Below are 25,509 nucleotides of genomic sequence, written 5' to 3' on the forward strand. Positions count from 1 at the left end.
CCAACGACCAGTCCGTAACACTTTCAACCTCGTCCCTCTCACTTCGGCTTCGGCCTCCGAATAACCACCCGATCACCCTCACCCAACTCCCACCCCACCCCACCCTTCACCAACTCCTCCCAACTCGCATCCCCACTCCTCTCCACAAACCCCTTCTCGACGGCCATATAACTCCTCCCCAAACACTTCAACGCATGCACCCTCATCCCCTCCGCCGCAAACTCCAAAATCGCCCTCCGATAGCCATCCACCGCCCTCTTCACCCTCCAAAACCGCACCCAATCATCCTGCACCAGCGCATTCAACACAGCTCCAACTTTCCGATCGCGATTCCTCCACTTCGCCCGCGCGACGAAAGCGTCCTGTAGGTCGCCCTGTCGACACGCGAGGTCGAGGATCAGGTATGCGGAGAACTCCTGGACTTCGGGTAGAGAGAGTGGAGTGATGGGGTGGATGGAGCGGAGGAGGTATTGAAGAGCGGGCTGGTATGATTCCCAGGACCGTGTGAGGATGCAGGCGTGGATGATGAACATGTAGGCGCGCTGAGCGAAGGCGTCGCAGCGTCGGGAACCGAGGATGGCTTCGCGGAGTTTGCGCATCGCGAGGATGATGGTTGGGAGATCACTAGTGGGGTCGGAGGTGAGAGTGGGTGGTCGAACGGGTGGTGGTGGCATCGGTCTTGTTGATGAGGTGGCTTGGGAGGTGGCGGGTTGAGGAGCAGGGCGGGCAAGGGAAGAGGTGGGTTTGATGGAGAGGGAGGAGAAGGCGGCTTCGAGGTCGTCGCCACCGTTGGAGGAAGCGCAGAATTTCATGTACCGCTCGACGATGCGGGTGTAGTATGTTTCCTGAGCTTTGTGGTCATGGAGTCTTTCAAGGTGAGATGTCGATGTTAGCTTATGAACGTATTGTGCTTGTCAGATATATAGATAGAGAGCACCTCGTTTCTCCTTTGGATGGAAGACCGTATGCTTCAAGTGGATCGGAGGGAGCGGGCTTTAATCTGTTCCATGCTCCCGATGGACCTCGTCTTGGTTGTGGTCGAGTCGAGGCCGCCATGCTGATGACGGTAATTCAGGGTTTCGGTGAAGCGAGGCCAGGAGAACAACGGCAGCGAAAGAGAGCGTCGGTCTGGAAGGAAGTGGAGCGCTCCCGAGTATGGCTTGTGGAGACCTCGGCCAGACCCGCCAACGTCCTTCGCTCTTTTCCACATTTCCTCGCTCAACACGGTCTGGTCGTTGCAGATTCGCTGATTCACTGATTTTCCTTGAAATGTCATATGCTTCCTTATAAGACCTAAGTAGGTGCGCTTCTTCTCTCTTGGTTTTCTTCCCTCGATCCTACACGTGTACCTCCAGGACTTCCTCAAGATGTCGACCAAATCCTCCAAAGTCAAGAAAGAAGAAGAATCATCCACTCTCCTCCAACAAACCGAGAAGAAAGTCTCCCAAGCCCTCACCATTCTCTGGAACGACCTCCCTCATTGGATGCGAGACAACCACTACATCCTCTCCGGCTACCGGCACCCTTCCAATTCCTACGCCGGCTCCATCTCCAGCATCTTCAGCCTCCACAACGAGTCCGTCAACATCTGGACCCATCTCCTCGGCTCCCTTGTCGCCTTTGTCACAGCCAGCATCCTCTACTTCACTGTCCTTCCCCGTTTCCATTTGGCTACATCTGAAGATGTGGTGGTGTTAGGATGCTACTTCTTCGGCGCGGTGGTCTGTCTCGGCATGTCGGCCACGTTTCACACGATTTCGAACCACTCAGAGGCAGTGCAGAAGTTTGGAAATCGCCTGGATTATATCGGAATTGTGGTGTTGATTTGGGGGTCGTTTATTCCGTCTATCTATTATGGTTTCAGTGCGGAGCCGGGGTTGGTGAGGGTGTATTGGTCGATGGTGAGTGTGCTTGATCTTTCTCTGGAGGTGCGAAGTGGTCAACTGACTGATTACCAACAGATCACCACAATCGGAGCTGGTACACTGGTTGTGGTCCTCTACCCCAAATTCCGCACTCCCGAATGGCGACCCGTGCGAGCACTGATGTTCGTGCTCATGGGCCTGTCGGCTGTGATTCCCGTGGTTCACGGAGTGTCCAAGTACGGCTACGCTCAGATGGAACAGCGGATGGGATTGTCATATGCGATCGGCCAGGGAGTGTTGTATATCGTTGGAGCGGCAATATACGCTGTAAATTGAAGCCTTGAGGACACTCTGGAGAAGCACAGACTGACCACGATGCAGGGACGAGTACCGGAACGATTCAATCCCGGCGCTTTCGACATTTGGGGCAGCTCGCATCAGATCTTCCATGTTCTGGTCGTCATGGCGGCTGTGACACATTTCGTGGGACTGGTCAAGGCGTTTGACAATGAGCATAGTGCGAGGACACTGGTTGGTTTCGTTGAGGCGAAGGGTCTTTTGCCTTGGAGTTGAGCGGATTCTTGACTTCGAAGTTTGAGAGCCCTTCATATACGCTGATGCTTTTGCAGGACAGACGATAATACTTAGATCCCTATAGATGAAGACGAATAGTCATCACGGCCGTCCAGTCCCTCATCGTCTCACATTTCCTCTCATCAACAGCAAGACCAACCTCCTCATCCTCACTCCCCATCAGCAAATCCCCTCTTCTTCAACCAACTTACAATCACACCCGTCGCCTCCTCCGGCTTCTCATACGGCACCCAATGCCGACTCTCCAGCTCCACAACCTCCAGATCCGGGACCAGACCCATCTGCTTCGGCATCTCAATAAAATCCGTCCGACACACCGCATCCCCCGTCGCTCCCACGAACAAATACGGCTTCTCCACTTTCCCGTTCCCCAAACCCTCCGCCAGCGCCTTCTCGCTCGCATCCTGCACCCCTTCGACGTGCGCGCGATACCAGCAGTTCTGCGACTGTAAGCCGCCGTTGGCTTGAGTGGCCATCCAGGCGTCTTGAAAGGCTTCGTCCTGTGCGTAGGGGAGCAGGCCAGCGGGGTCTTTCTGGTTGGAGGTGATGAAGTCGGCCATGGCGCCGCGGTTGCAGAAGAGTTTCAACATGTGTGCGTCCGAGGCGCCGTGGCAGGCGTGCCAGACGGAGGGGAGGTGGGCTTCCATTTGCTTGGGCCCGTCGACTGTGGCGAAGAATTCCCTGCGATCGAGGTTGTTGTCAGGCGGACTGAGCGGGGATGAGGTGTGGAGGTTGTTGAGATGGACTTACCAGTAGGCGTACATGGGATATCCGATTAATTTCTCGGTCATGGTGTTGGCTGCGTCGAGGTTGAAGGGCTCGCTGCGAGTCGGCATCAAGGCTACGTTGAGGGTGATGAGGCCGGCCATTTGGGGGGTGTTGAAGAGGTAATAACGCTGGGCGAAGTAGGAGCCCCTATGTGTGAATCAGTACGCTGTCATGAGCAACAAAGTCACACGAGATCGAAGAGTAGTCGCTCGAACACAACATACCAATCATGCCCGACCGGAATGACATTCTTCTCAACTCCCTCGGCCGTCAGGATCTCCTTGACATCCTCCACCATGGCCTTGATCTCGAAAGCCTTGGGATCAACAGGCTTGGATGTCTTCCCGGCACCCAGCAAGTCTGGAGCAACCATCCGCAAGCCGGATTGGAGGAGATGAGGTATCATGAATCGCCAGAGCTCGGCGGCATCCGGCCAGCCGTGGCAGAGGAGGAGAGTGGGCTTGCCGGAGGACGTGGAAGTAGAGGGAGAGATGTAGTAGCGATAGGTGAGGTTGCGGGTGGTGGTGTGGTATTTCTCTTGGAGGCTGTCCATGTTGGCGTGTGTTTCGCGGTGATGGAATAGCTGTTCGATGTGAGTTGTGTGTTTTTTTTCTCTCTGCGAGCTGCTATCGTTGTTGAGAGAGTAGGAGAGAACGTTTTAAATAAGAAACGACCGAGTAAAGTCGGGGTTGTGAGCTGCGTATGTATCGTCAAGTCCAGCTCGGATTAGCTTACGGCCGGATGCTGTCGGAGTCGCTGATGTGATGATCGTTGTGAAGTTGGCGGTATTCACGGCTGACTGTGAGAGGTATACTCCAGCCTCCGCTATGTGACGGCCGAGGTCTTGAGATCCTATACCTTGTTGGCTTACTCGCAAAGTGATGCTCGACTGCGAGCTCGATCCTACAGAGGTGAAGTGGAGTACCTGCACGAGTTGTGGAGTAGGCGAGTTGAGCTCATGTGGGCAGCCGAGATGCTGCAGCAGAGACGAGGTAGCCCTTGAAGTTGACCGTCAGCTTCGTGTCACAATGCTCGAGTCAACGTCAGTCATGCCGCTGCGTGGTTCTGGATTGCGACCATAGTCAAAACGTGCATAGGGGACTACAACGTCACACAAGACTCAGAGGAGACAAGATTAGTTCTGACCACATCGGCACTGATATTGAAAATTCAAGGAATTTGTCCATCTGCTCCGCCTTTCACCCTTCTTGAATGTCCCATTATCAGGAAAGACTCGATCGTTCAACAACAGAACTTTCTCACATCTCGTTCGTGCAAATCAGATTCGGTATTCGGCCTGCCTTCGCACTTCCAGATGCCATGCCACCCACACCGTACTTGTCTCGACCGAACGTCGTCCCGTGGAAGCGTGCATCGTACCGCTTAGTCTCGCTTCGTTCGTCTTGAGGGTGGCGACGCGCGTCGTGATAATGTTTAGAAGATGATGGATTGGCATTGCTTGTCCTCGCAGCGGTAGATGTATTCGCCGCAAGTCCCGCACTGCACGTCGTTCGCAGCTGTAGTGCAGTCCACTCCGTTGCCTTGGAATGCGCAGTCGGCGGACACGAGGCCTGCGAAAGTGGCCAGGAAGGCGAGAGCGGCGGTGAAACGCGTGGTTGGTTCTTTAGCTGTGAAGCGGTCGTGGATTGGGTCGGCGTAATGATTGGCAGGCTGAAAGGTTGAGGATCGAGCTGATGGGTCGGAGATATGGAGGGTCGTGCGGGAAGTAGATATATGAAGGATAGCAACTCTGCGGACTCTGAGATACTTATCTGTTCCGAGTGGCCTGGTCGACAGGGTATGCCTTGGACAGCTCGGATGCTGTTGCAGCCTGTGTCGTGCGCATGCAAGAATAGCGCTTGATGTCGAAGTTCATCGCTGTCCCCTCTAAGCAAATAAGCCTAAGGTATCGACATCTCATCGAACTTGTGGGTCTTGCTGATGGAAGGATTGTTGTACGGATGCAGGCAGAAGTTCTTGTGATGCCTGAGGCAGCAATAGCTTGACTAAGCGAATTTTGTACACCACCTCATCCGGATCACCACCTCATCAAGGTTCAATGCAACTTCTCTCTTGCTAAAAACTCTTTCCAGGTTATGAATGACATTGCTTACGCTCGACTATGATCATCGTATCATGTTATGACCCGCAAATCGCAGGGTCTCTCCTTGTACAATCATCTCAACGAATTCCCGTGGACTGAATAACTCCGGTCCTCTCCTTGTACAATGACCTCCGCGAGCTCCGTCGACCGGGTATTCGAAGCTCTCGAGTCTCAATGTTTGAATGACCAGGCCTGCCAATGAGACCAGCTCCTGCAGCTGACATCGGTTTGCTGCCAATGGAGACGTCATTGGGCAACATCGACACCGCCTCGACCATGCATAGATCCGGAAACGTCGGTCTTCCTCAGGGATACATCAAATCTTCCTCGCTGTTCCAAGACTCATCGCCTAGACCAGACAAGAGCATGCTCTCCAAGCAGCAATAATTGGAAAGTGCATGTCATCAAACTTTGGCTTCAGACTCTTCGTCAACGCGACGGCATCACAAAATCTCGATCTCAGCCGCATACAGAAATTATGTGACAGGACTCCCGTGCTTCCACGCCGCATACAGAAACTACGTGAAGGGAACCGACCTTCCACGCTGCCACCAATGTCCCAGCACCTGCCAATCGGGGTGAGGGAGGATAGTAATATGCCATCCATTCCCACCTTCCCTCGGGACCAAGGACAGGATTGTCAGCTAAAATTAGTAGACAGCTCTGGGAGCTTGAACGGCCACGGAGCGCTGCGGCGTTTCTCTACAGGCATTTCGATCACCATACCGCCGCCGACCTGACATCATCTCAGGCTCTCTTAGGTCATATCCGCAGTCCCGAGCATCATGGAAGAGCTCATGTCTCCGCTGCGATGCTTTTGCAAAGCCGCAGCGACCACACGCACCGCCAGCGAAAGAAACCTGGACCACGCAAGTAATCCCTCAATCTTCACGACCAAAGCATGTCGTCCTCGGACGTCGCCAAAGCGAACCTCCGTGCTTCCGCTCAGACTGCACCATTCAAGCCAACCGAGCGATATTTGTACGGTGAAAGTTGCGCGGAGAGTTGGGGAGATGTGCATTAGGGTCGTTGCTTTCACGGTCTTGTCTTGTCGGCAATGTGTCTCTACATTTGCATGGTCGGATTGCGACGATGCAGGATGCTAGATCTTTCTTGAATGAGAAATCATGCAGACCTCTCGGCTCTGCATCGTGCTTCTCTCCATCACCACGACCGTCCGGGCTGCCTTCGACAACGTCACCAACCACACGGTGCGAAACCATTCGACCTGGCCATCTCGAGGATAGCTGTGGTGGGGAGAGGACGACTCGGAGCGTGTTCTTTGAGATTGCTGAAGGTTTGAGTCTGCCAGATGACGAGGCCGCTATTGGTTGTGATGTTTGCTGTCAATCGTACCAGCGAGCAGTTGTCGACGTCTAACGGAGCACACGACGTTGTCTGTCACCCAGCTATTCCTCGTGAAAGCGATGAATTTATCCATGGTAGGTAAGCCCTCGGCATTCAACGTCTCGATGATCGGCGGTCAAGTCCATCGGGAGTTGTACCGTACGCCAGCATTGGCTGGTGTACCAATTATTGTATGCTGGGGTATTGGGAAACGGTCATCCTCGACGACCGTGATCTTGAACGGAAAGCGTGACAGAAGACCTGTCAATGGCATCCCCACGATGAGGTCGTGTCTCGTGTGTTCTTGTCGTCGATATCTGGGTACAGACTGTTTGTTCGCTCTGTAAAGGACGTTCGCGAGACCGAACGGAAGCTCGGACGAGGCAGCCGTTGCGGCCGAATGTCAGCTTTTCGCAAGTCCCAGCTGTTTCCTCATGGCCTCAGATCATTGAATTCAGTTGTTATTGCTCAACTGCTCGAACGATGTCGCCATTACAGGGGTCTCGATTGAAGGTGATGATGCTCTGATCGAAGAACAACTTCCAACGGTCTTGAACCGAAACGCACCACCAACCTTCGCGAGTGGGGGCGGGGTTGTCAGCGAGCCCGATTCCCGAGTTGTGAACAGAAACCACGTGGCATTGGATCAATGAGCAGGAATGAGCAGGAGGTAAACGCACCCTTATTAGTGTTGCTGGGTCCCGTGTGCCCAAGTTTTGTTCGCAATTTTAGGAGGCCCGTCCCTTGTGCACCATCTTCTATCAAGCCTCAAGATGCTGTCCTGAATTGTCGTTGGTGACCGTTTGACAGCCCAGCCACGACGCGGCCGTTGACCGGAAGGAACAACGGCGAAGAAGCCGAGAATGCAAGCCACGATGGCACGATGGATGCACAATGTTCACGTCCGATTTGACATGCATGCCTTCTGCAGAGAACGAATGGTTGACCTTCGATGCGGCCCGGCGAACGGAGCTTGCCTTTCAACTCCTGACAAGTGCATGCGGATCGGCGAATAAACATTGAGCAGACTGGGATGCGAAACAGCCCATGCCCCTGTCAGAGACCTTGTTCCCCGCAGGAACACGAACATCAAGCTCGGAAGGGGAAGCTGAGAAGGAGTACAAGCTTCGCACGGCATATGCAACGACAATGACTTCCGCCTCGTGAATCTCTTCCTCGATTCGATCTTTTCACCACATTCACAACACACCCGTCGGACATTTCTTGTCTATCCTTCCTCCGCGATCGACCACTGCTCTACCGCGCACGAATCGGCTTGCTTTCCACCCGTTGCGCCGTTACCAATCCAGCCATCCTTCAGGGCTTGGTCAAAGAGTCAAGACCGCCGATCAATCCGTCCGTCGACGTCAATCAGCACTTCATTCATCGTTGCATTACTCGCATCTCGTCACACGCAGAAGAAGAGGTCTGCGCAGGCAAAGGGCACAGAGGCACGTCCAGAAGTTCTTGAACAACACAACGCGAAACACAGCTTCAACCAAGGTACCTTACACCTTGAAAGAGCTCGAACCCCACACATTCAGCATTGGCCCACAGAAAGCTGCGTCAACATGCAATCCTCGTTCAACACCAACATGGCGCGAAAGTCCTACATCCTCTCCGTCGAGCCCGTCGACTTCTCTCTCACCGACGGTACAAACATTCCCGCGCCACTCGACACTCCACCCATCACACCTCTCGATGGCCCAAGGTCTCGCACACGACCTACAACAGGCGGACCGCTCACTTCACACCCCACACACCAGATGATGCCAGGAGCATGCCCTCCTTCGCCAGAGCCTGAAGTCACGCACAACTCGAACAAGCAATCGATGTCGACCACGGACGGCGCCCATTCGATCCACACCCGCACCGACAGCCTCTTGCAACAATCACCGACTCCATTCGACACGCAAGCCTCTTCACCTACACTGCGCCGTCCCACAGGCGTCCGTCGCATCTTCAGCATGTCATCTCTCCGTCAGTCCTTCAACAGCCCGCGCACATCACTCAGTCAGCGTCCTGGTTCCTCCTACCAGGACCCCTACGCGCCGACTGTGTACCAGACACAACCTCCTTCAACGGCGACATCTCCAACGACGTCCATGCAACCTCCTTCAGCTCTGCACACCTTCCAGGATCAGAACAAACTCCGCAAGAAGCGGTCCAGTAGCTGGTTCAAGCGTCAGAGCGGGTTCTTCAGCAGCAACGATGAAGGTGTGCTCGAGGTTGTGAGCGAGGATCTGCGCGAGAAGAAGAGGACGAAGAGCAGTCGCGGTCATCTGCCTATGCTGCCGGAGATTAGCACTTTGACTGGCGATGAGGCGATGGAGGGCTCAATTGGGTGGGATGAGGAAATGTTCAAGAGATGGTGAGGCAGTGAGATGGGGTGGGCAGGACAACAGTATGATTTCACGATTGGCGTATTGGGGTGCATTTTCTTTCCATCAGGCGGGGTTTTAGGCGGATGTGCCGTGTGTTGAGGGCACGGCGGGATGCGAGCGCAGGTGGATGCCATGAGACATAGCGAAGCGTTCGTGAGGTGTACTTACGGTATAGGCATGCGATTGTGCTGCACAAGAGAGCGGAGGGAGATCACTGGTTGGTACGAGCGGAAGTGCGAGCATAGCGGAAGGACGAGAAGCTTCTTGATAATGAGCATTTCAAGCTACCTGTACGCTTGAGAGACGTGCTCTGCCAGTGTGCTTGTACATGTTCTTGTAGCTTACACGTACAAAGTCCTGCTAACTCACAAGTCCACGTTCTGGCGACTGACATGTGCATGACATGCGAACTTGCATGTACACGTCCTGCTGTCTTATATGTATGATCTACTAGCTTACCTTGACGCTTCAACAAGACGTTGAGCAAACGTACATGCGCCAGTACATTCCCGTTGCAACCTGCTGCTGTCTTTCACGGATCTCGTCAAGTCTTGCCTCAAATCATCGCGCTTTCCCGATGGGGATTTTCACCCACCTCATGTGTCAACTCTTTCCACAAATCTTGACGACCTCAATCAACATACACCATTGTAAGTGTGCTTCGCCTTCCTTTTCCAGTCAGGCGTCAGTGATTGATTGCTCTTTCTTGATCTCATGTGTTCACTGACCGTTTGATAGGCGAGAACGAAGAAATGTTTGCGACTTCACTTTGTGGTCCTTTCCGTCCTTTCTTCACCTTCTTCGTTTCAATTTGAAGACCCTTCTCGATACATCCCGCACGACGACAAGACGTCTTCTCTCGATCTGTGAAGCCTTCACGCCAACAACACAGAAAGACAAAGGTATCCAAAGCACCAGGATATCAACCACAAACCCATCAAACGCGATCCACCATCTTCGTCGAAACCTGAGCCAAAAGCCATTGAAAACACGACCGCACCTTCTACTGCCTCTCGACTCATCGCCAGCTCGCCCGTCGCAAACATGGTGTTCGGTCCCGTTCCCAACCGTGAATACCACGAAAAATTCATGCGCAAAGCCATCGAAATGGCCGAATTCGCCCTCGCATCCGACGAGACGCCCGTGGGCTGCGTCTTCGTGCACAACGGAGAAGTGATAGGCAGAGGCATCAACGGCACGAATGCGTCGCTCAATGTTTGTCCTCTCATCTGACACTGCCTCCTAGAACTCTCTCGCTAATGGACGATTCCAACCAGGGCACCCGGCACGCCGAATTCGTCGCCCTCGCCGAAATCATCGCCAAACACCCGCAGTCCATCCTCCACGCCACCGACCTCTACGTCACCGTCGAGCCATGTATCATGTGCGCCTCGGCGCTGCGACAGTACGGCATCCGCGCGGTCTACTTTGGGTGTCTGAACGATCGCTTCGGCGGCTGCGGTGGGGTCATGAATATCCACGCCGACGAAGGGGTGGATCCGGGGTACCCGGTGTATGGAGGACTTTTCCGTGAGGAGGCGATTATGTTGTTGAGGAGGTTTTATGTGCAGGAGAATGAGAAGGGTGAGTTGGAGTTGAAGTCCTCGCATTTTTGATTGAGAAGAGGCTGTACTGATGAGATGTGTGCCGCAGCGCCGGAACCGAAACCCAAGAAGAATCGAGAACTGAAGACGGAGATCTTGCCCGTCACTGTCAAGCCGGTTCCTACGACGAAGCCGTCCATGGCTGCTGTCGCCGCTGCCTCTACCACACACTCCGCTACGCCCAGGGTCTCCACTCCCGTTCTAGGCGCGCAGACCAAAGCCGTGCCCAGCGCGAGTAAGATCGGTTGAAGGAAACTACACTGGAAGCAGAACAGAATGAAGCATCAAAGACTACGGCTACGAAGCATGATCGATGGTTCATGCATGGAGAACAGACCTTCTTACACGCATCTACTACGCCGGAAAGAGTGCGAAGTGCTAACCCTGATGCATACATATACTCGACGAGAGCCGGCGAGACGCAGACATGTCTAATCCAATGAGCAGGCATACGCGAGCAGCAGGCCCTGATGAACAGTACGTCGGGATTGGAACGAGCATCCTAGTGGAGGAGCCCACTCATGAAAACAGCATCAAAGTGAGAGGATGTCGAGATAGGCGGCATGGAACATGCTACAGTTTTATGTAAGTAGCTCGTAAACAGGTTGAAAAACTCCAAGATGGGTTGCACCTGATTGTGCCTTTCATAGTGCACAGACGCTCTGTCATTGGCTCACTGTGTGGGTTTACTCGTGTCGTTCTTAGTGCAGTCAAAGGCCAGCGATGAAGGAGTGCCGCCCGATACTTGAACTTCCTATTCACGTACTCGACGGCCAAGGAAGCGAAGAATGAATGATCTTGTATGTCCTGCCGATCAATGCCATCCTTGCGTTTTGCTCTTTATCCGCGTGTCGCCTTCTCCTTCGTCCATACCTCAGCACGACCCGTCCTGCACTGCGCCCTTCTTTCAGAGCAACGACTCATACCCTCCTCGCCATGCATGAACGCTCGCGACCAGACAGAATCACCTCCATCATCGCCCTCACGATCCAGGCCATCCATTCCCACCACCTCCTCCACCACCACCATTCCAACCCTCCTCCAACGTACGATCCTCCAACATCCTCACAAAATTCCGGTCTTGACCTCCTGCTCCACCACCACCTCGCTGTCCACTCCCCGTGGCTCGACTCGTCCTCCTCCTGCCACCGATATTGCCAGCATCCGCCTGTCCGTCCTGTGGAGGCGGGTAGTATGCCGGACTGGGCTGCAGACGAATCGGGGCGTTGGGATCGAGATGGCCGGCGACGCGCTGCAAAGCGGCAGGAATGCCGTTGCCGTCCATGGTGGTGGCGCGTTGGCGGGCGCCTCGTGTCGTGGCCTGAGCGTAGAGATTTTGTTGTTGGGAGGGTTGTTGAGATTGTTGTTGTGGAGCGTAGGGGTTCATCGAAGCCGTAGGAGGCGGTTGCTGGATCATCGGGAGTTGTTGACCATAGGCGGAGGATTGCTGAGGTGGGTTGGCAGGATATGGAGGTGGCGCGCCCTGATGTGAAGGAGAATACATGTTCTGGTACATGGCGGCTTGCTGATGTTGTTGTTGGGCGGAGTGTGGGCTAGGTGGGTAGCCTGAATTCATGTGCATGCTCGGTTGCATTGATGCATAGGCTTGTGCGGAAGCAGCTTGCTGGACTTGAGCAGCTTGTGCTTGTTGAGCACGCTGCTTCGACAGAGCTTCGGCTTGCTGCTGCTGCTGTACGCCTGGAGCAGGGGAGCGACTGGTAGATTTGAGGTTCATTTGTGGTTGGAAGGGTCCGGTGAACTTTTGCTGTGTGATGAAAGGATGAGTACGTGCTTGTTGAGGCGACCAGCGCTCGAGAGGGTTGATGTTGAGAAGTCCGTGAACGAAATCGATGAATGCCTCGCGGTTGGCCATTTCTGATCATCGTTAGTTGTGAGCGACGTCACCAGCTTTGCAATACGACATACCTCTCTCCATCTCGTTCGGCTTCATGCCCTTCCTCGGCATGGGATACGCTCGGATAATGTCCGGAAGTCTCGTCTGCTGGAAGTACTTCTTGCTCGGCTGCTCCTTTGTTCCATGCTCCCTCGCGTACTGCTCCATCGATTTCAGTCGATACGTCCTTCGTCCGAATTCGTCATGGACCTTCTCGAAAAACTCGCCAGACTGCTTGCCAGTCTCTAGCATCCAGTTTGGCGGTAGTCCGAGCATTTCCGTTATCCTCGATACTTGGTTGTACTCGGACGAACCAGGAAACAGTGGTAGACCAAGGAATAGCTCCACCACAATACAGCCGAGTGACCACATGTCTATCGCTGCGGAGTATGGCAGTCCGAGGAGTACCTCTGGTGATCGGTAGAATCGGGATTGGATGTAGGTGTACACTGTCTGTCGTTCATCGCATGCTGAACCGAAATCGATGATCTTGATGATTGGACTTTCAAGGCTGTGACTTCGTTAGCAAACCAGTCTCGACCAACGTGATTCTCCCAATAGACGCACTTCTTGAGCAGAATGTTCTCCGGCTTCATATCGCAATGAATCAACTTCGCCTTGCTGAGTAGACAAAGCCCATTAAGCAGCTGCTGCGCGAAGACTCGCACCAACGTCGTACTCAACCCGCGGAATTGGTTCTGCTTTATTAGCTCGTAGAGGTTGACCGACAATAGCTCGAACACCAGACATAGATGCTGCCTATGAATGAAGGTGTCCTTGAGCCTTAGAATGTGGTGGTCGTCGTTCTTGTCCATTCTTCCGTTCAGTAGATCCAATACCGAGACCTCCATCATGGACTGGTTGAAGTAGGCCGTCTTGTTCTTCACCACCTTCACCGCGACCACTTCTTGCGTCTTCAAATTCTGACACTTCACCACCTGTCCGAACGTTCCCTGTCCCAGCACATCCAGAATGAGATATCTGTTCTTGTGGTTTGTCTCTTCTGACCCGAGAATATCGTTGACATACAAAATGTAGTCGCTGTCCTCGTTGTCGTAGCCATCATTCTTCACGCCTTTACTCGGCTTGGTGAGCACTCGTCGCGGATTCCGTGATGATTCGTATTGAAAGCCAGGATTGCAGATGCGGTACGTGGCCGGCAGATGCGTGGTCAGTGCTTGCAATGGACTGATGAAGCCGCCTTCGGGATTCGCTCGTCGGAAGGGAGGTTGTGAATTGATGTTGGAGGCGAGATCACCGAGCCCGTTCACTTTCGAGAACTGCGGGACAGGATCGGAGGAGCCAGAGCCCTGCCGTTGCTGCGGATCTCGCTTCTGCGGCTCTTGTTCATGCCCAAAGACAGCGTTGAGTTGCTGGGTGGCAGACTGCGGATAATACGCATTGGGTGATGCGGCGGCCTGCAAAGGAGGTAGTTGTGAGGTATGTGCGCGAGCAGAGCCCGGTGGAGAGGCATAGTATCTTTGCTGGCTGGGCGAAGAGAATTGTTGCCGGCTGGGAGACAATCGTGCCGCCTGCTGCGGTGTGTATGAAGCGTATTGATTCGAAGGTGTTTGCTGCTGCTGTTGCTGAGCGGGCGACGCGTATGTAGGCGGCGACATATTCATGGGAGAGTATCGTGCGGTGCGTGCAGCGGCGGCATCACCACCGGCGGTTTGCGAATGAGTGGGCAGGTAGTGTTGGGAAGCCGGACGGGAATTGGACGGCGGGCGGGCGTATTTCTGCTGGTTGAACGGATCGGCGTCCATATCGACGTCCATGTCACTGCCATTGCCGTATCCGTCCATGTTGCTGCGCGCACGCCGTGGGGAGGAAGCAGCGGAAGCGCCAGTGTCGGCAGTCGGGGTCGACAAGCTCATGGAAGCCGCGCGCGAAGCGATGGAGGACGACGGAGGACGATTGGTCGCGTGGTGGGTGTGCGTGATGGTGGGCAATTTGCTCGATTGGGCCGTGAGATTCGAGGAAGTCGACGAGTCTGCTGCGGGCAGCTCAGGCAGCGCTGACGATGATTGCGAAGCTGCCGGGGCAGGCGACGAGGGCGACGGCGTGGCTAGGTGCGCGGCATGCTCGGACGTGACCGCGTGGTAGGCAGCGGAGTCGAATCCTGGCGTGGACGACGTGGTGGTGGTGGTGGTGGTGGACGTGGTCGCGGTCGCGGAGGTGATGTTGGAGGAATGAGGTTCCATGGGATGCAGATCGCTCGGCGCTTGCTCTTGGTTGTCACCCTCACGCTGCAGAGAGTACAACGCACGAACACCTCTTCTGCTGGGTCCACAAGGTCGATTCGGCTGTACGACGCAGTATCCGTACACAGTACGAATGTTCTGGGCAGCACAATTACAAGGGCATGCAGAGAGAGCAGCAAGATCCACCCGCGGGTCTCACCAACAGTCGGTCCCAGCTTCTGAGTCGATGGGAGCCCAACTTCTTGGTGTTGCTAGGCCGCAATCAACTAGTCAAATGAAATGCGATCTCTCCTCTGGGGGTCTCAAGAGTCACAATGCTGTCCACGGCATTCGCTTGGAATGGCTCCTCTGGTGATCAAAAAGGTTGAGTTCTCACGCAGCGTCACACTTCCAATGTCCATGAAACGCCTGCGGATCTACTTGAGTTTAACCATGGTCTCGGCTCTATAAAAGTATAACGGAGCTCGCCCGAGGGTACGTGCATTACTTGAAGAGCCCTCAATAAATGCGGTATAACATGAATCGAGTGATTCGAGAGAGTGCTTCCTCATGGTGACTCCTCGGGCGTCAACGACCTCAATTATGCCATATATGTATCCCTGTCCACGCTAGATATCCGCCAACCTGGATGCTTCCGCTAGAGTCCTGTCTCCAATCCATCCCTCAATCAAGCTAATGTGTATCTACGCCGATTCGAATGCTGTCATTACCATATATACACCGACATACCAAGATCCCACCCTGGATCGAGATTCTCACATAGAGCACATACAAATCGATTGTATTTCACTCTAGATTCCTTCAGCCGGGTCTCTTGAACACCTCCACGCCTAGGACTGGAGTCTCTACATCCGCATCTCCAGGCGCACCTTCCTTCTTTCTCCTCTCGAAGAAGCTGCCACACTCTCCGACCACGATGGCCCACTCAGCGAGCGCGCGACCGGCGTATCGGGCTCTAGCGGCGCTCTCACCCTTTGGCTCGATCGGTTGCGTTGCAAGCACGGCGTTGGCAGACGATGCAAGCAGATAGTCCTGCGCTGGACCAGGAAGCCGAGGAGGATTGAGACGCATAGGAGGATGCGGCCTGTTGTGCATCTGCACTTCGAGGGAGAACTTGAAGGTCAGAGGCCGGAAGACCGGTACGCTGGCCGACTCCGTGGACGTCGAAGCTTCACTCTCCTTGTCCGCTGCGGAGGGCTTGACGGATGCAGACTGATCCTTCTCCGTGGACTTCTTCTCAGCATCTTGCGCCTTGGTCTTTGATCTCGACCCAATCATCTTGCGAAGGAAGCCTCCGATGCCTGGAGATTTTTCACGAGAGTCCGAGTCGGAATCGAGGGTTGATGAGGAGATTGACGAGGGCCGCGATTCAATGGTGTCAATGAGGCTGATGCCCATGCTTGCACGTTTCCACGGAGGTTCTTTTGATTGCGTTGGAGACTCCCCCGCTCGTAGAATGCCATCAAAGGAAAGAAATGTGTTCGCGTGGCCGACCTGATTGTCCGTCCTGACGATGATGAATCTCCTGCCAGGTGCCGGGCTGCAAGGAGTCACAATCGGACTGAGTCCGTTGGTGTTGCAGAGATGCATGTGATACGCCCAAGTCGTCTGAAGTCGTTCTCGCATCATCTGCAGTATCGTCAAGCCGTCGTCGTGATGACCACCATCGTAGCGAGCCACGCGCCAACAGAGGAGCCTCATGTAATAGGCTCGCACCATGGGACACCAATGATTGAACCTGCTCTCGAATACATCCGAAGCCAGCAGGACCTGCGTGCACAATGCCAGTTTGCGCTCCGCATCCGGTGCGATCACATTCCACACCGTATACAGGAAGGAATACAGCCGGATCTCGGTCAAAGTATTTTGGCTATCGATCATTTTCCTGTAGACCAGCATCCAGAAATCCTGGTCCAGAATATTTGCCTCCAGATCACCTCTCGATCCCTCGAATCTCGTCAAGATCGGAAGTGCTTCCTCCAGGAGATCCAATAGAGTATAACAAGCACTATGGTCGAACATTGAAGTTCCTTGCACCGCCGCCTGCAGCAGTTTGTTGAACGACACCGCGAAAATCTCCCGCGCGATGGGATGTTCAGATGTCCGGTCGGAGAGGAAGTCTCGCATTAACATTATCAGCCGGTTCTCGGCCATTGCTCTTACGGTGTGACTGGGTAAAACAGGAATTGCAGATGCCACAGCGTCTGGGTCGCCGTTGAGCATATCGTCGAAAGTGGTGGAGGTTACAGGCGTGCTGCAGTCCGGCTGCGAACGCGAGGCGTCTCGATGAATGGTCGCATCGAGGTTGGCGAGGATCTGTGCGTGTACGAGAAGCATGCCCGGGGCGCAGAGCCGCTCGCGAGGAGTGGATTCGGATCGGAGAAATCCAACAGCCAGAAAGTGGTATTGTTTGACAAAGACATAGAACAGGTCGCTCTCACGGCCGCTCCAGCGTTCGAGCCACGGGCCCCACCATTGAATATTGTTTGTCCCGAGAGGTAGCGGAGGCGGATTGCGCAAAGTGCGCATCATCTTCATCAACGAGGTGAAGCCGAGCTGATGTAATGGGGCCGGGAAGTTGGCGAGAACATCGTCCGAAATCTCATCCAACCGGTCGAACTTGCCGACGTCGTGCTGCGAAAGGACTCGCCGAATGGTGTCCATGGAGAGCTCCCATATTCTGGACAGGATGTCCGCCATGCCTGGCACGAACATGAAAGCGTATGCACAAGCCTTGCCGCAGAACGCAACAAGACTGGGGGAGGCATGGCGTGAGGACATTTTCTCCACAACAAATGCCATTTGTGCAGTCAAGTTCTGAACGAAGATGTTCCGAGTGTTGTGAACGACGGATTCGGCCAAAAAGTCAGAAGAGCTAGAAGCGAGCGACGTGCTTGAGTGACCTCGGGCAGTAAGTGAGGCTCTCACTCGATCTTTCAGGGGACAGAAAGGAGATGGAGAAAGTCTCCACTCTGGCCGTTCCATGATACCAGCGACTCCATCGAGAACAATAGGTCTGTCAGTTCCAGATATCGATTGATTGTTCCTGCCGTGGAGCATCTCGATCAACCCAGTCCACCATTTGTTCAGAATGTTGGCTCTCCGGTCGAGATCTTCTGGTCGCAGCATCTTGTTGGAAGGATGAGATGCATAATTTCGCAAGAATGGAATCAATGTGGTGCGCACAACGCTGGCCTTCTGAGCCGAGGACTTGGACGTGAACTTGGCGTAGTCCGCGTCCAGCGATCGAAAGCTACTCCAAAGCTCGTCTTTCTTCTTGTTCGCGGATGCACGGTCCTTCTCCTCTGCGAGCAGGCGCAGCGTGGGGGCTGGGAGGGCCGTCGAGCCGGGAGGTCCTAGTGAGCGAGAGGTGGAGAATTCTTTAGGCAAGCATGGGATAGCAGGCGGTGGAGGCAGGTCTGAAGACCTGCCGTTGTTCGACGTGTTGGAGATGACCTTGGACAGGCGGTTGCCGTCGCGAGTGCTCTTCCTGCGTAGGAAAGAAGAAGGCCTTTGAGGTTTTGCATTCTCGGGCTCGTCACCGGAGCTTGTATTGTCGGTCGTCGCCTTCTGCTCCCTGCTGCTGTGACCGGACAACCTCCTCGCAAGGAACGACTTCCTCCTCTCTTTCTGCTGTGGAGACTGCGCACTCGGCGTAACCAAGACATGTCCTTTCACCACATCCTCGTGCTGCTGCTTGGCTGGCGATGGAGAGCGAGACGGCGTGGAAGCAGTGGACTGTTGCCATGACTGCCTCCTTGAAAATCTCTTCGAGAACGACTGGGCCGACAGCCGATGCGGCACACTTCCACCAGAAGCCTCCAGACTTGTCCGCAACTCTTTGCCCACATCGTCCACACCGCCCCTCGTCGTTGCCGTTGTATCTTGTCGCTGATTGTGTTGCTGTCCTCTCCAACTCGCCTTCAATCGACCCACCAGTTCCTGCGCCTTTGGTGGTGCAATGGCGCCTAAAGGTTCGTCGGGCGTTGTCGCACCCGACTCCTGTGTCAAGGTCGGCGTCAGGTCTGATCCGTGTGTGTACTTTGCATCGCTCTCTTCACTTGTAAAGCTCTTGGCCTCAACAATTCTCTGTTCATACACCGTGTCCTTTGTCGCTCCCATGTATGTGTACGATGCCGAACGCGGAAGCTCCTCGTGGAAGTTCCGTGCCGGCGGTATGGTCGACGCATTCCACAGCGACGTAGGGGAGGTGCCGCTGGAATCCGCCGTCCCTCGTGCGTGTAGGTCTGCTGATCGCTCCATTGTTACTGTAGCCATGTTGACAATCCACCAACTGCTTCCCCTGATGACGTATTAAATGTCCAAGATTATCCTGCTCTTTCAGGTGTCCATGAATGCGGTCTTGCGATTTAAATGAGCGTGAATATCCCCGACATGCACGATCAATGATGGCGGCTAGAACATCAGCGCCAATGGCAAGTACGAAGGCCAAGGCCCATTCGTAGGTGTCGCCGTCACACTCTCGAGGCTGAGTGGTTCCGTGTCGTCCGTCCAAGGCTATGATCCTCGGAAACCTGCTGGGATATAGTCCGGTTTCCAGGATCGTAGCGCGCTAGCAGAATGGCGTCAAGAACCGCACGTATATGGCACGGTGTAGAAGGCTGTGATGTGCAGAGTAGAATGACAAAAGAGGGACTGAAGTTCAACGCAAAGGAGGGAGCGAATATTATTATTACGCGTTCAAAGAGGAGCCGAAAGGTCTCAAGTAGAGCAAGCGCTGCAGTAGCAAGTGCCGGAACAACGGAAAAGTGGTTGAACTGATGGAAAAAGTGGGCGTTGTGAAAGCCTTCCTCCGACCACCAACCATTGGTTCAATTTCAAGCATTCGTCAAGCATCCCTCTCGCTATTTTGGTAAACTCGGCACGCTAGGGGGCACTCTATGCAGCATCCATTGCATGCGCTGGCGTGGCGAGAGCGTCTACGGACGAGAGCTGCGGATCGCTTGCAGGACGCAGCAACACGATACCAGCCTCGACAACTGGCCCGTCGACCAGTTGATGTCCTGTCTGTACCTGTCTCGAACAAGATCTGACTTCCTCTTCTGAGCACCGGAGCCAGCTCCTACACGTGCGTTGAGTTTCGGCACTGCGACTAGCTTACCTGGAAGTCAGAACATGCGTGGGTCCAATTTGGGGGCGATACCAAGGTAGCAGAGTAGAGTCGCAAGTATTCTGACAGGATGCTTGTTTGAACGCGTACAGATGTCTTAGCAGGACGTTCAAGTAGGCGTACAAGTAGGCGTGCAAGTAAGCGTGCAAGAAGGCGTGCAGGTAGGCGTGCAAGTAAGCGTGCAGATACACGCACGAGTAAGGTAACAGCACATTCTGTTAGGCGGGCAGGGAAGCGTGCTAGTAACTTAACAGCACGGGAAGAGCAGCGTGCAGATAGGCGTAAATATGAGGTAGTGAAGATGCCAGACAGTCGTACAGTTAAGCTCTGCAAGTCGTGTAGGTCCCTTGGTACCGTGGTACTTACTGCTAATAGGCGTACAGTGGATGAAAGAGATCGTTTCGGGAAGAGAAGAAAGAACTTTTGACGTACGACGCGAACGAAATAGGCGAAGCAAGCGAAGCAAGCGTATTCTTCACTCATCAACCTCCTGCAGCACCATTCCTCCAAAGTCCCAGCTCTCCCCTCCTGTCTCCGTCGCCACGCCGACCCGCTCCGCAAATTCCTCCAGATCCTGCCTCGTGAGATGAGCGCCATTCTCGTCATACGGCGTATATAGCCCGCAGACCTGTGGCTGACACCTCTTCCATCGTCCACTTCGTTTTCCGCACCACTCGTGATGATGATATTGGTTGATACGATAGACCACGTTGCATTCGTTGCGGCGGAGTGTCGTGACCACGTCTCGCATGTTCTCCACGGTGCTGAGGGCCGTCGGCTGCCCAACACTCTGATTCGTCTCCAGAAACAGAATATTCTCGATACGCACGGTTGCCAGCTTGTTGGCATGGTCGACGACAAATCTCGAGAGATCCTCGGAGGGAAGACCTTGAAGAATGGGAGGCTGAGTTCGGGTGAAAATCGGTTCACGCCGCGAGATAAGGGCAAGGTGGGTGAGGTTCCTCCACCTGCACGCCATTATTCTCGCTAGGTGAGTCTCAACCTTAATGTGAGGGCATGGTTTCGCCCCAATCAAGGTGATTTCGAGCCGCGTGAGGTTTTCACTCCGGCGTGATAGGTTTTCACACATGTCGGTCCAGCGGCGCACGTAGTGCTGGTCATTCGAGCTCGGGAAGAGCGTGAGAGTCAGGTGACCTAGGCGAGCCATGTTCTCCACACGTGGAGATCGATCAATGCTGGTGACGATTTGGAGAGGGATGCTCAGCCTGAGTGAAGTAGGTGACAGCTTATCGATAAGCTCGGTCATGACTGTAAACTCAAAGGGTCAGCTATTGCAAAACAGAAGAGGGACTTGGTCGATTCTTACCTTGCCAATCGTTCCAGCGTCCATTTAGTGGGCGCTGTACATGTGACCGGATGGTCTCCGCTCGAGTCTGATTGAAACCAGGCGATTTCACACGCTTGGCATATGATAGCTTTCGAACGTTCGGCAAGCTAGAGAGGCCATCCATCAACGGTCGATAGATATCGCTGAAAGTACCATTGGCCGACTGCGTAAGTACAGCAGTCGATGGCTGATCTCTTGGCTTCGGGAAAGTGCGGGGCCAGGGCCAGAATATCTCAATCTCTTCATTGACTTTTGAGTGTTCAATCGTGCCAAGGAGAACGACCTCCTGAATTTCCTGGCTGAACATGGGATGAGCGCAGATCTTAACCGCGGTCAGCAGTGACAGGTCGGAGGGGTGGATGTAGAGCCGCTTGAGCCGCTGTTGAAGTGCAGTGTTGCCGGCTGGCGCGAGACTGGAGTGAGTGAGACGTAGGTGGAGGACGTCGAGCGTGATAAGATGGTCCATACAGTCGAGAATGAGCTCATCGGGCAAGTGGATCATCGTCAGCACTTCGTTGCGTCTCCGTTGGAGGTCGCGCTTCGGCGGCTGGTAGTAGACCATGGTGGCGTAGTGCGAGGAGTACTTTGCGAAGCAGATTTCTTCTTGCTGGAATATCGAGTGCTGAGGCTTTGTGACTGGCGTTCTTGTTACTGAGTAGTTCTGCTGAGACGGTCGTGGGCACGGCCGCCGGCTGCTGATGATGTTGTTGTCTTCATGTGCTGTTGGGTGTGGTGCTGTTGAGTGTGTCAATTGCCATATGATAGCGACGTTGATTTGCGCAAAAGTCTGTGAGAGTGAGGTAGTTTTGTGATGACAATTGAAGTGAAGTGATTGGGCCACAGCCGCTACCTTTTTAAGCTTTACCAACTCACGGGCTCCTCACTCGCCGATAGACATACCGCTGCCTGTCTTTGCGTCCAAATCACTTTTCCTGCATCATCACGAGTTGCCAAGGTATGAGTCCATTCTGATCACTTCGCCTCGTCCGGCTCGGCCTCCGCATGCCCCACCGGAACCAGTTTCCCGACCACCAAATACTTCTCGTTGAACCTCTCTTCCCATCCCTGCAGCGCCTCCATCTCCTCCCCTCCCAAGTCCTCCAGTTTGTCCAACGGTCCATCCAAGTCTTCTGTCAACATCTCCGCATCAAAACTTCCACATGCCAGACCCCTTGAAGCATCTCTTCCCGCGAAGTTCGCATATGGTCCTCCTGGGCCGTAGAAGTTGCGACCAGGCGTTACGTCGAAGATCTTGCCGCGCACTGCCAGGTATACAGGCATGTCTTTGAGACCATTGTAGGGTAGGAGCTGGCGTGGGGTGAAGACACGGAAGACTGTTGGTGCCGGTGCGGCTGGGAGGATCGGCGCGAGTTTCTTCGGTCGTAGGCGCAGGTAAATGAGGATTATGGAGAGTGATAGGAGGATGAGATTGATGGGCGTCGCGAGCGTTTGCCTATGAGTCGGTCAGTGGACAGCATTATGTGCTGGGAGATATTGCTGTCTTACACCTCGCCGGTCTGAGCTGTGGAGTCATCTGCGAGCTTGGTCAGACCGCCATATGATAATAGATGGCGCACGGTGCGATGTTACTTACCTTCGACACCCATTTCGAGTTGCGAATGATTCTTATCGTATTTGTTGGCGAACGGGCGAGCCGACCTGAGTCGAACCTGAAGAGCTGGCGTTGGAGCAGATGACGCTCTGCCGATCCTCCAGGTCCACCCTCCCAGCAAGCAACCTAGAAACTAATAAGCTCGCCCGGCACCCGGCACCCGGCCGAACATGAAACTTGAGCGCGTATACCTTGATATCTGAAACATCCTTCACGACAACAAAGGAGGGAGCCGTTGCGAACGAACTACCGTGACTGTCAAGGACCGCAAATTGCTGGCAAACGTACAAAAGTCAGGCACAAGTACCTACCTGACCTTCACATCATTTCGACTTCGACCTCTCCTTCAGTTTCCATCCGAATTCAAGCCCATGCCCCTTGCCCATCTGACCTCGCAGTTCCCTGCTCTTTCGCCCGTGATTGCCACGGTGAATACGCGAACCGTTTTCATCTGCCGGCCGCAGCAGCCATGACTCTGCCAATGTACTCGATACAACGGGACAACTTTTGGCAGCACGACACCAAAGTGACACGTGCTTCCATCTACAGTGCCGACTACGATCCGGCCATGGACGAGGATCTTCCACCAGTGCTTCCGCTAAAAGTCAGTCGGCAGCACACGCAAAATCGAGGCCACTCAAAACTTCCCATCTTCAAACAGGTCCGGTCCCTGCTACATAGGCCACCGGCACTGCAGACGTCCAACAGCCATGCCAAGCCGAAGGCCTCTGCACAGACGTTGGACCCGAACGAGAAGACAGAGTCAGGGCACGAAGCGCGACACTCATATGCTCCAGAACGAGGATCACCTACCTATCACGACCAGCGCAGCCCTTCGCCAGTCTCAGCGTTGGAAGCAGGCGAAGACACAATCTACCCGTCCAGTCCACCACAGCTCGACTTTTACCCCCGAGCTTCCTCTCCGGTTTCACCTCTCTCGGGACATGCTGGCCAAAACAACGCCAGGCCAACACCCGCATCAACATTTTACTCCCGTCTTCCCGAGGCCCCTGTGGCGAATATAATCAAGCGCAAACCTGCCCCTCAGAGACATTCAATCTCCACCATCGAGAACATCAGTCCGCCACCTTCACGTGGTACTGAAGCCTTGGACTTTGCTGATTTCTCACGGGGTGATCCCAAGAGTCACTTCAGCTGGACCACTTGCGCTCCTTCAATTCGTTCTTACACCGCAGAAAGCCTCCGTTTGATCGACATACCTGCTCGTCACAGACAGCAACAATCTGAGTCTGCCCCACGGAGTCACTTCAGCTGGAGCACTGTCGGAACTCAGCAGATACCTCTCGACTCACCACCCGCCAGTCCACCTCCTTCTGTGCCAAGCAAATACCGCACTCCACCTGTTCAGTCGATCCTGAGCCGGCACCGACCTATTCAGCGTATGGATCACGACCAGTACATCACGCCCCCACGCAAGTCCTCCCTTCCCGGAGGAGGCCTTTCGACCGAGAACACGACCAGGACTCCCTCTTCCACGACTTCCAATCTCAACGTCGCAACTCGCGCCGCTGCCATGTCCGACCCGCACCCCCCCGGCTCTGGTAAGAAGACGTTGCCACTGCCGCCAGACATGCTCACACCGGTCTCTCCGCTTTCTCATCTCGAGGCCCTTGACCGCGCCGAGGCTGACAAAGCACACCAACGTCGAAATCTCGAGCGTGCAATCTTCGAATGGTCGAAACTAGAGAATGCCAGTCCGATGGATGTGCCATTTGCAACGGTGAGAGATGCAAAGAAGAGGCTAGAGCAGTTGAGGGCTACTTTGGCGGAGATTAGGTTGGAAGAGCGAGAGATTGGAATTGCGATCAGTCGAGCGCGGAGAAAGGAGGGTGAGGAAGAAGGACTTTGGGTCAGACGGGTCACTGGATAGGGGCAGAAGAGGCAGAAGAGCTTTGGGATATGAGGTTGTTGAAGTAATTTTGTCTGGCTGGTCTTGCTTACGACTTTACTTTGGCCTTGCTGTAAAGGCGAGCGTGGTAAAGTTGGGAGATCGACGACACCCCTGGGCATCGAGGCGATGAAATCTTGATGCTGGTCGGTGGGTGAGGATCAAGGACCGATACGGTTGTGCTTGTTTGTGACTTCAGCGAGCGAGCGAGCATGATGATAGAAAAGCATGGCGTTATGAATTCGGGCAGAGACAGAGCAGGTTTATGCTTTGTGGGCACAGAGCAGGTCGATATGCGGGATGTTAGTTGATACCTCAGGCAGAAATTCGGCAGAAATCCGCAGCCAAACAGCCATCCAAACTTCGTACTTCTCAGCAATGCAACTTACACACCGCCATGATCATCATCCAACGACGCTTCATCCGAAGTTCCAAGTGCCGCCGCTCATCTTATCATCGTTTCCTCTTCCGCAATTCCGTGCACCTCGTCACCTGCCGCGGCCACGCATGCGTCTCCAACGCGGGGTGCTTATGCAGATCGCAAAAGAAGCCTTGTCAAGTATCTGGTACCGACCACAAGAGACTGGTTGCTCGAGCTCCGCATCCCTGCTTTAACGGCATGGTCGTCCCAAAAGAGGGGCGCATCCTTCAATGCTGCATGAAGATGAGGGGAAACGATACCGTTGTTTCGTTCTTGTCTCCATGTTGCCGTGAAGAGGAGGTGGAGCTTGGATGAGAGCTCTTC

General features: G+C 54.3%; 8 protein-coding genes across 8 annotated transcripts; 3 read left to right on the forward strand and 5 right to left on the reverse strand.

Annotated features, from left to right (window-relative positions):
* Positions 1–38: 38 nt before the first annotated feature.
* Positions 39–1,056, reverse strand: MYCGRDRAFT_67916 (uncharacterized protein; the record flags this gene model as incomplete). Its single annotated transcript, XM_003855685.1, has 2 exons — positions 39–867; positions 938–1,056. The coding sequence occupies 2 exons, from the start codon at positions 1,054–1,056 to the stop codon at positions 39–41; spliced, it is 948 nt and encodes a 315-aa protein (XP_003855733.1).
* Positions 1,057–1,229: 173 nt separating this feature from the next.
* Positions 1,230–2,438, forward strand: MYCGRDRAFT_67921 (uncharacterized protein; the record flags this gene model as incomplete). The annotated part of the gene is made up of 3 exons (XM_003854747.1): positions 1,230–1,901; positions 1,962–2,192; positions 2,247–2,438. 3 exons carry the CDS (start codon positions 1,368–1,370, stop codon positions 2,436–2,438), a joined length of 957 nt encoding a protein of 318 aa, XP_003854795.1.
* Positions 2,439–2,608: 170 nt separating this feature from the next.
* Positions 2,609–3,845, reverse strand: MYCGRDRAFT_67922 (uncharacterized protein; the record flags this gene model as incomplete). Its single annotated transcript, XM_003855684.1, has 3 exons — positions 2,609–3,140; positions 3,210–3,374; positions 3,452–3,845. 3 exons carry the CDS (start codon positions 3,778–3,780, stop codon positions 2,609–2,611), a joined length of 1,026 nt encoding a protein of 341 aa, XP_003855732.1.
* A 6,294-nt stretch (positions 3,846–10,139) lies between these two features.
* MYCGRDRAFT_28568 (uncharacterized protein) lies at positions 10,140–10,756 on the forward strand (the record flags this gene model as incomplete). The annotated part of the gene is made up of 3 exons (XM_003854748.1): positions 10,140–10,277; positions 10,340–10,646; positions 10,716–10,756. Coding segments are annotated over 3 exons (486 nt in total), but the record flags the coding sequence as incomplete, so codon positions are not given.
* Positions 10,757–11,648: 892 nt separating this feature from the next.
* Positions 11,649–14,437, reverse strand: YAK1 (serine/threonine protein kinase; the record flags this gene model as incomplete). The annotated part of the gene is made up of 4 exons (XM_003855683.1): positions 11,649–11,752; positions 11,783–12,541; positions 12,593–13,071; positions 13,128–14,437. The coding sequence occupies 4 exons, from the start codon at positions 14,435–14,437 to the stop codon at positions 11,649–11,651; spliced, it is 2,652 nt and encodes an 883-aa protein (XP_003855731.1).
* A 1,128-nt stretch (positions 14,438–15,565) lies between these two features.
* MYCGRDRAFT_35654 (uncharacterized protein) lies at positions 15,566–18,169 on the reverse strand (the record flags this gene model as incomplete). The annotated part of the gene is made up of 1 exon (XM_003855682.1): positions 15,566–18,169. A coding segment is annotated over one exon (2,604 nt), but the record flags the coding sequence as incomplete, so codon positions are not given.
* A 3,940-nt stretch (positions 18,170–22,109) lies between these two features.
* MYCGRDRAFT_54855 (uncharacterized protein) lies at positions 22,110–22,775 on the reverse strand (the record flags this gene model as incomplete). The annotated part of the gene is made up of 2 exons (XM_003855681.1): positions 22,110–22,696; positions 22,750–22,775. The coding sequence occupies one exon, from the start codon at positions 22,522–22,524 to the stop codon at positions 22,216–22,218; it is 309 nt and encodes a 102-aa protein (XP_003855729.1).
* Positions 22,776–23,324: 549 nt separating this feature from the next.
* On the forward strand, positions 23,325–24,746 carry MYCGRDRAFT_90485 (uncharacterized protein; the record flags this gene model as incomplete). The annotated part of the gene is made up of 1 exon (XM_003854749.1): positions 23,325–24,746. The coding sequence occupies one exon, from the start codon at positions 23,325–23,327 to the stop codon at positions 24,744–24,746; it is 1,422 nt and encodes a 473-aa protein (XP_003854797.1).
* Positions 24,747–25,509: the final 763 nt, after the last annotated feature.

Source organism: Zymoseptoria tritici, chromosome 2 (genome assembly GCF_000219625.1).
Source record: "Zymoseptoria tritici IPO323 chromosome 2, whole genome shotgun sequence".
NCBI lineage: Eukaryota > Fungi > Ascomycota > Dothideomycetes > Mycosphaerellales > Mycosphaerellaceae > Zymoseptoria > Zymoseptoria tritici.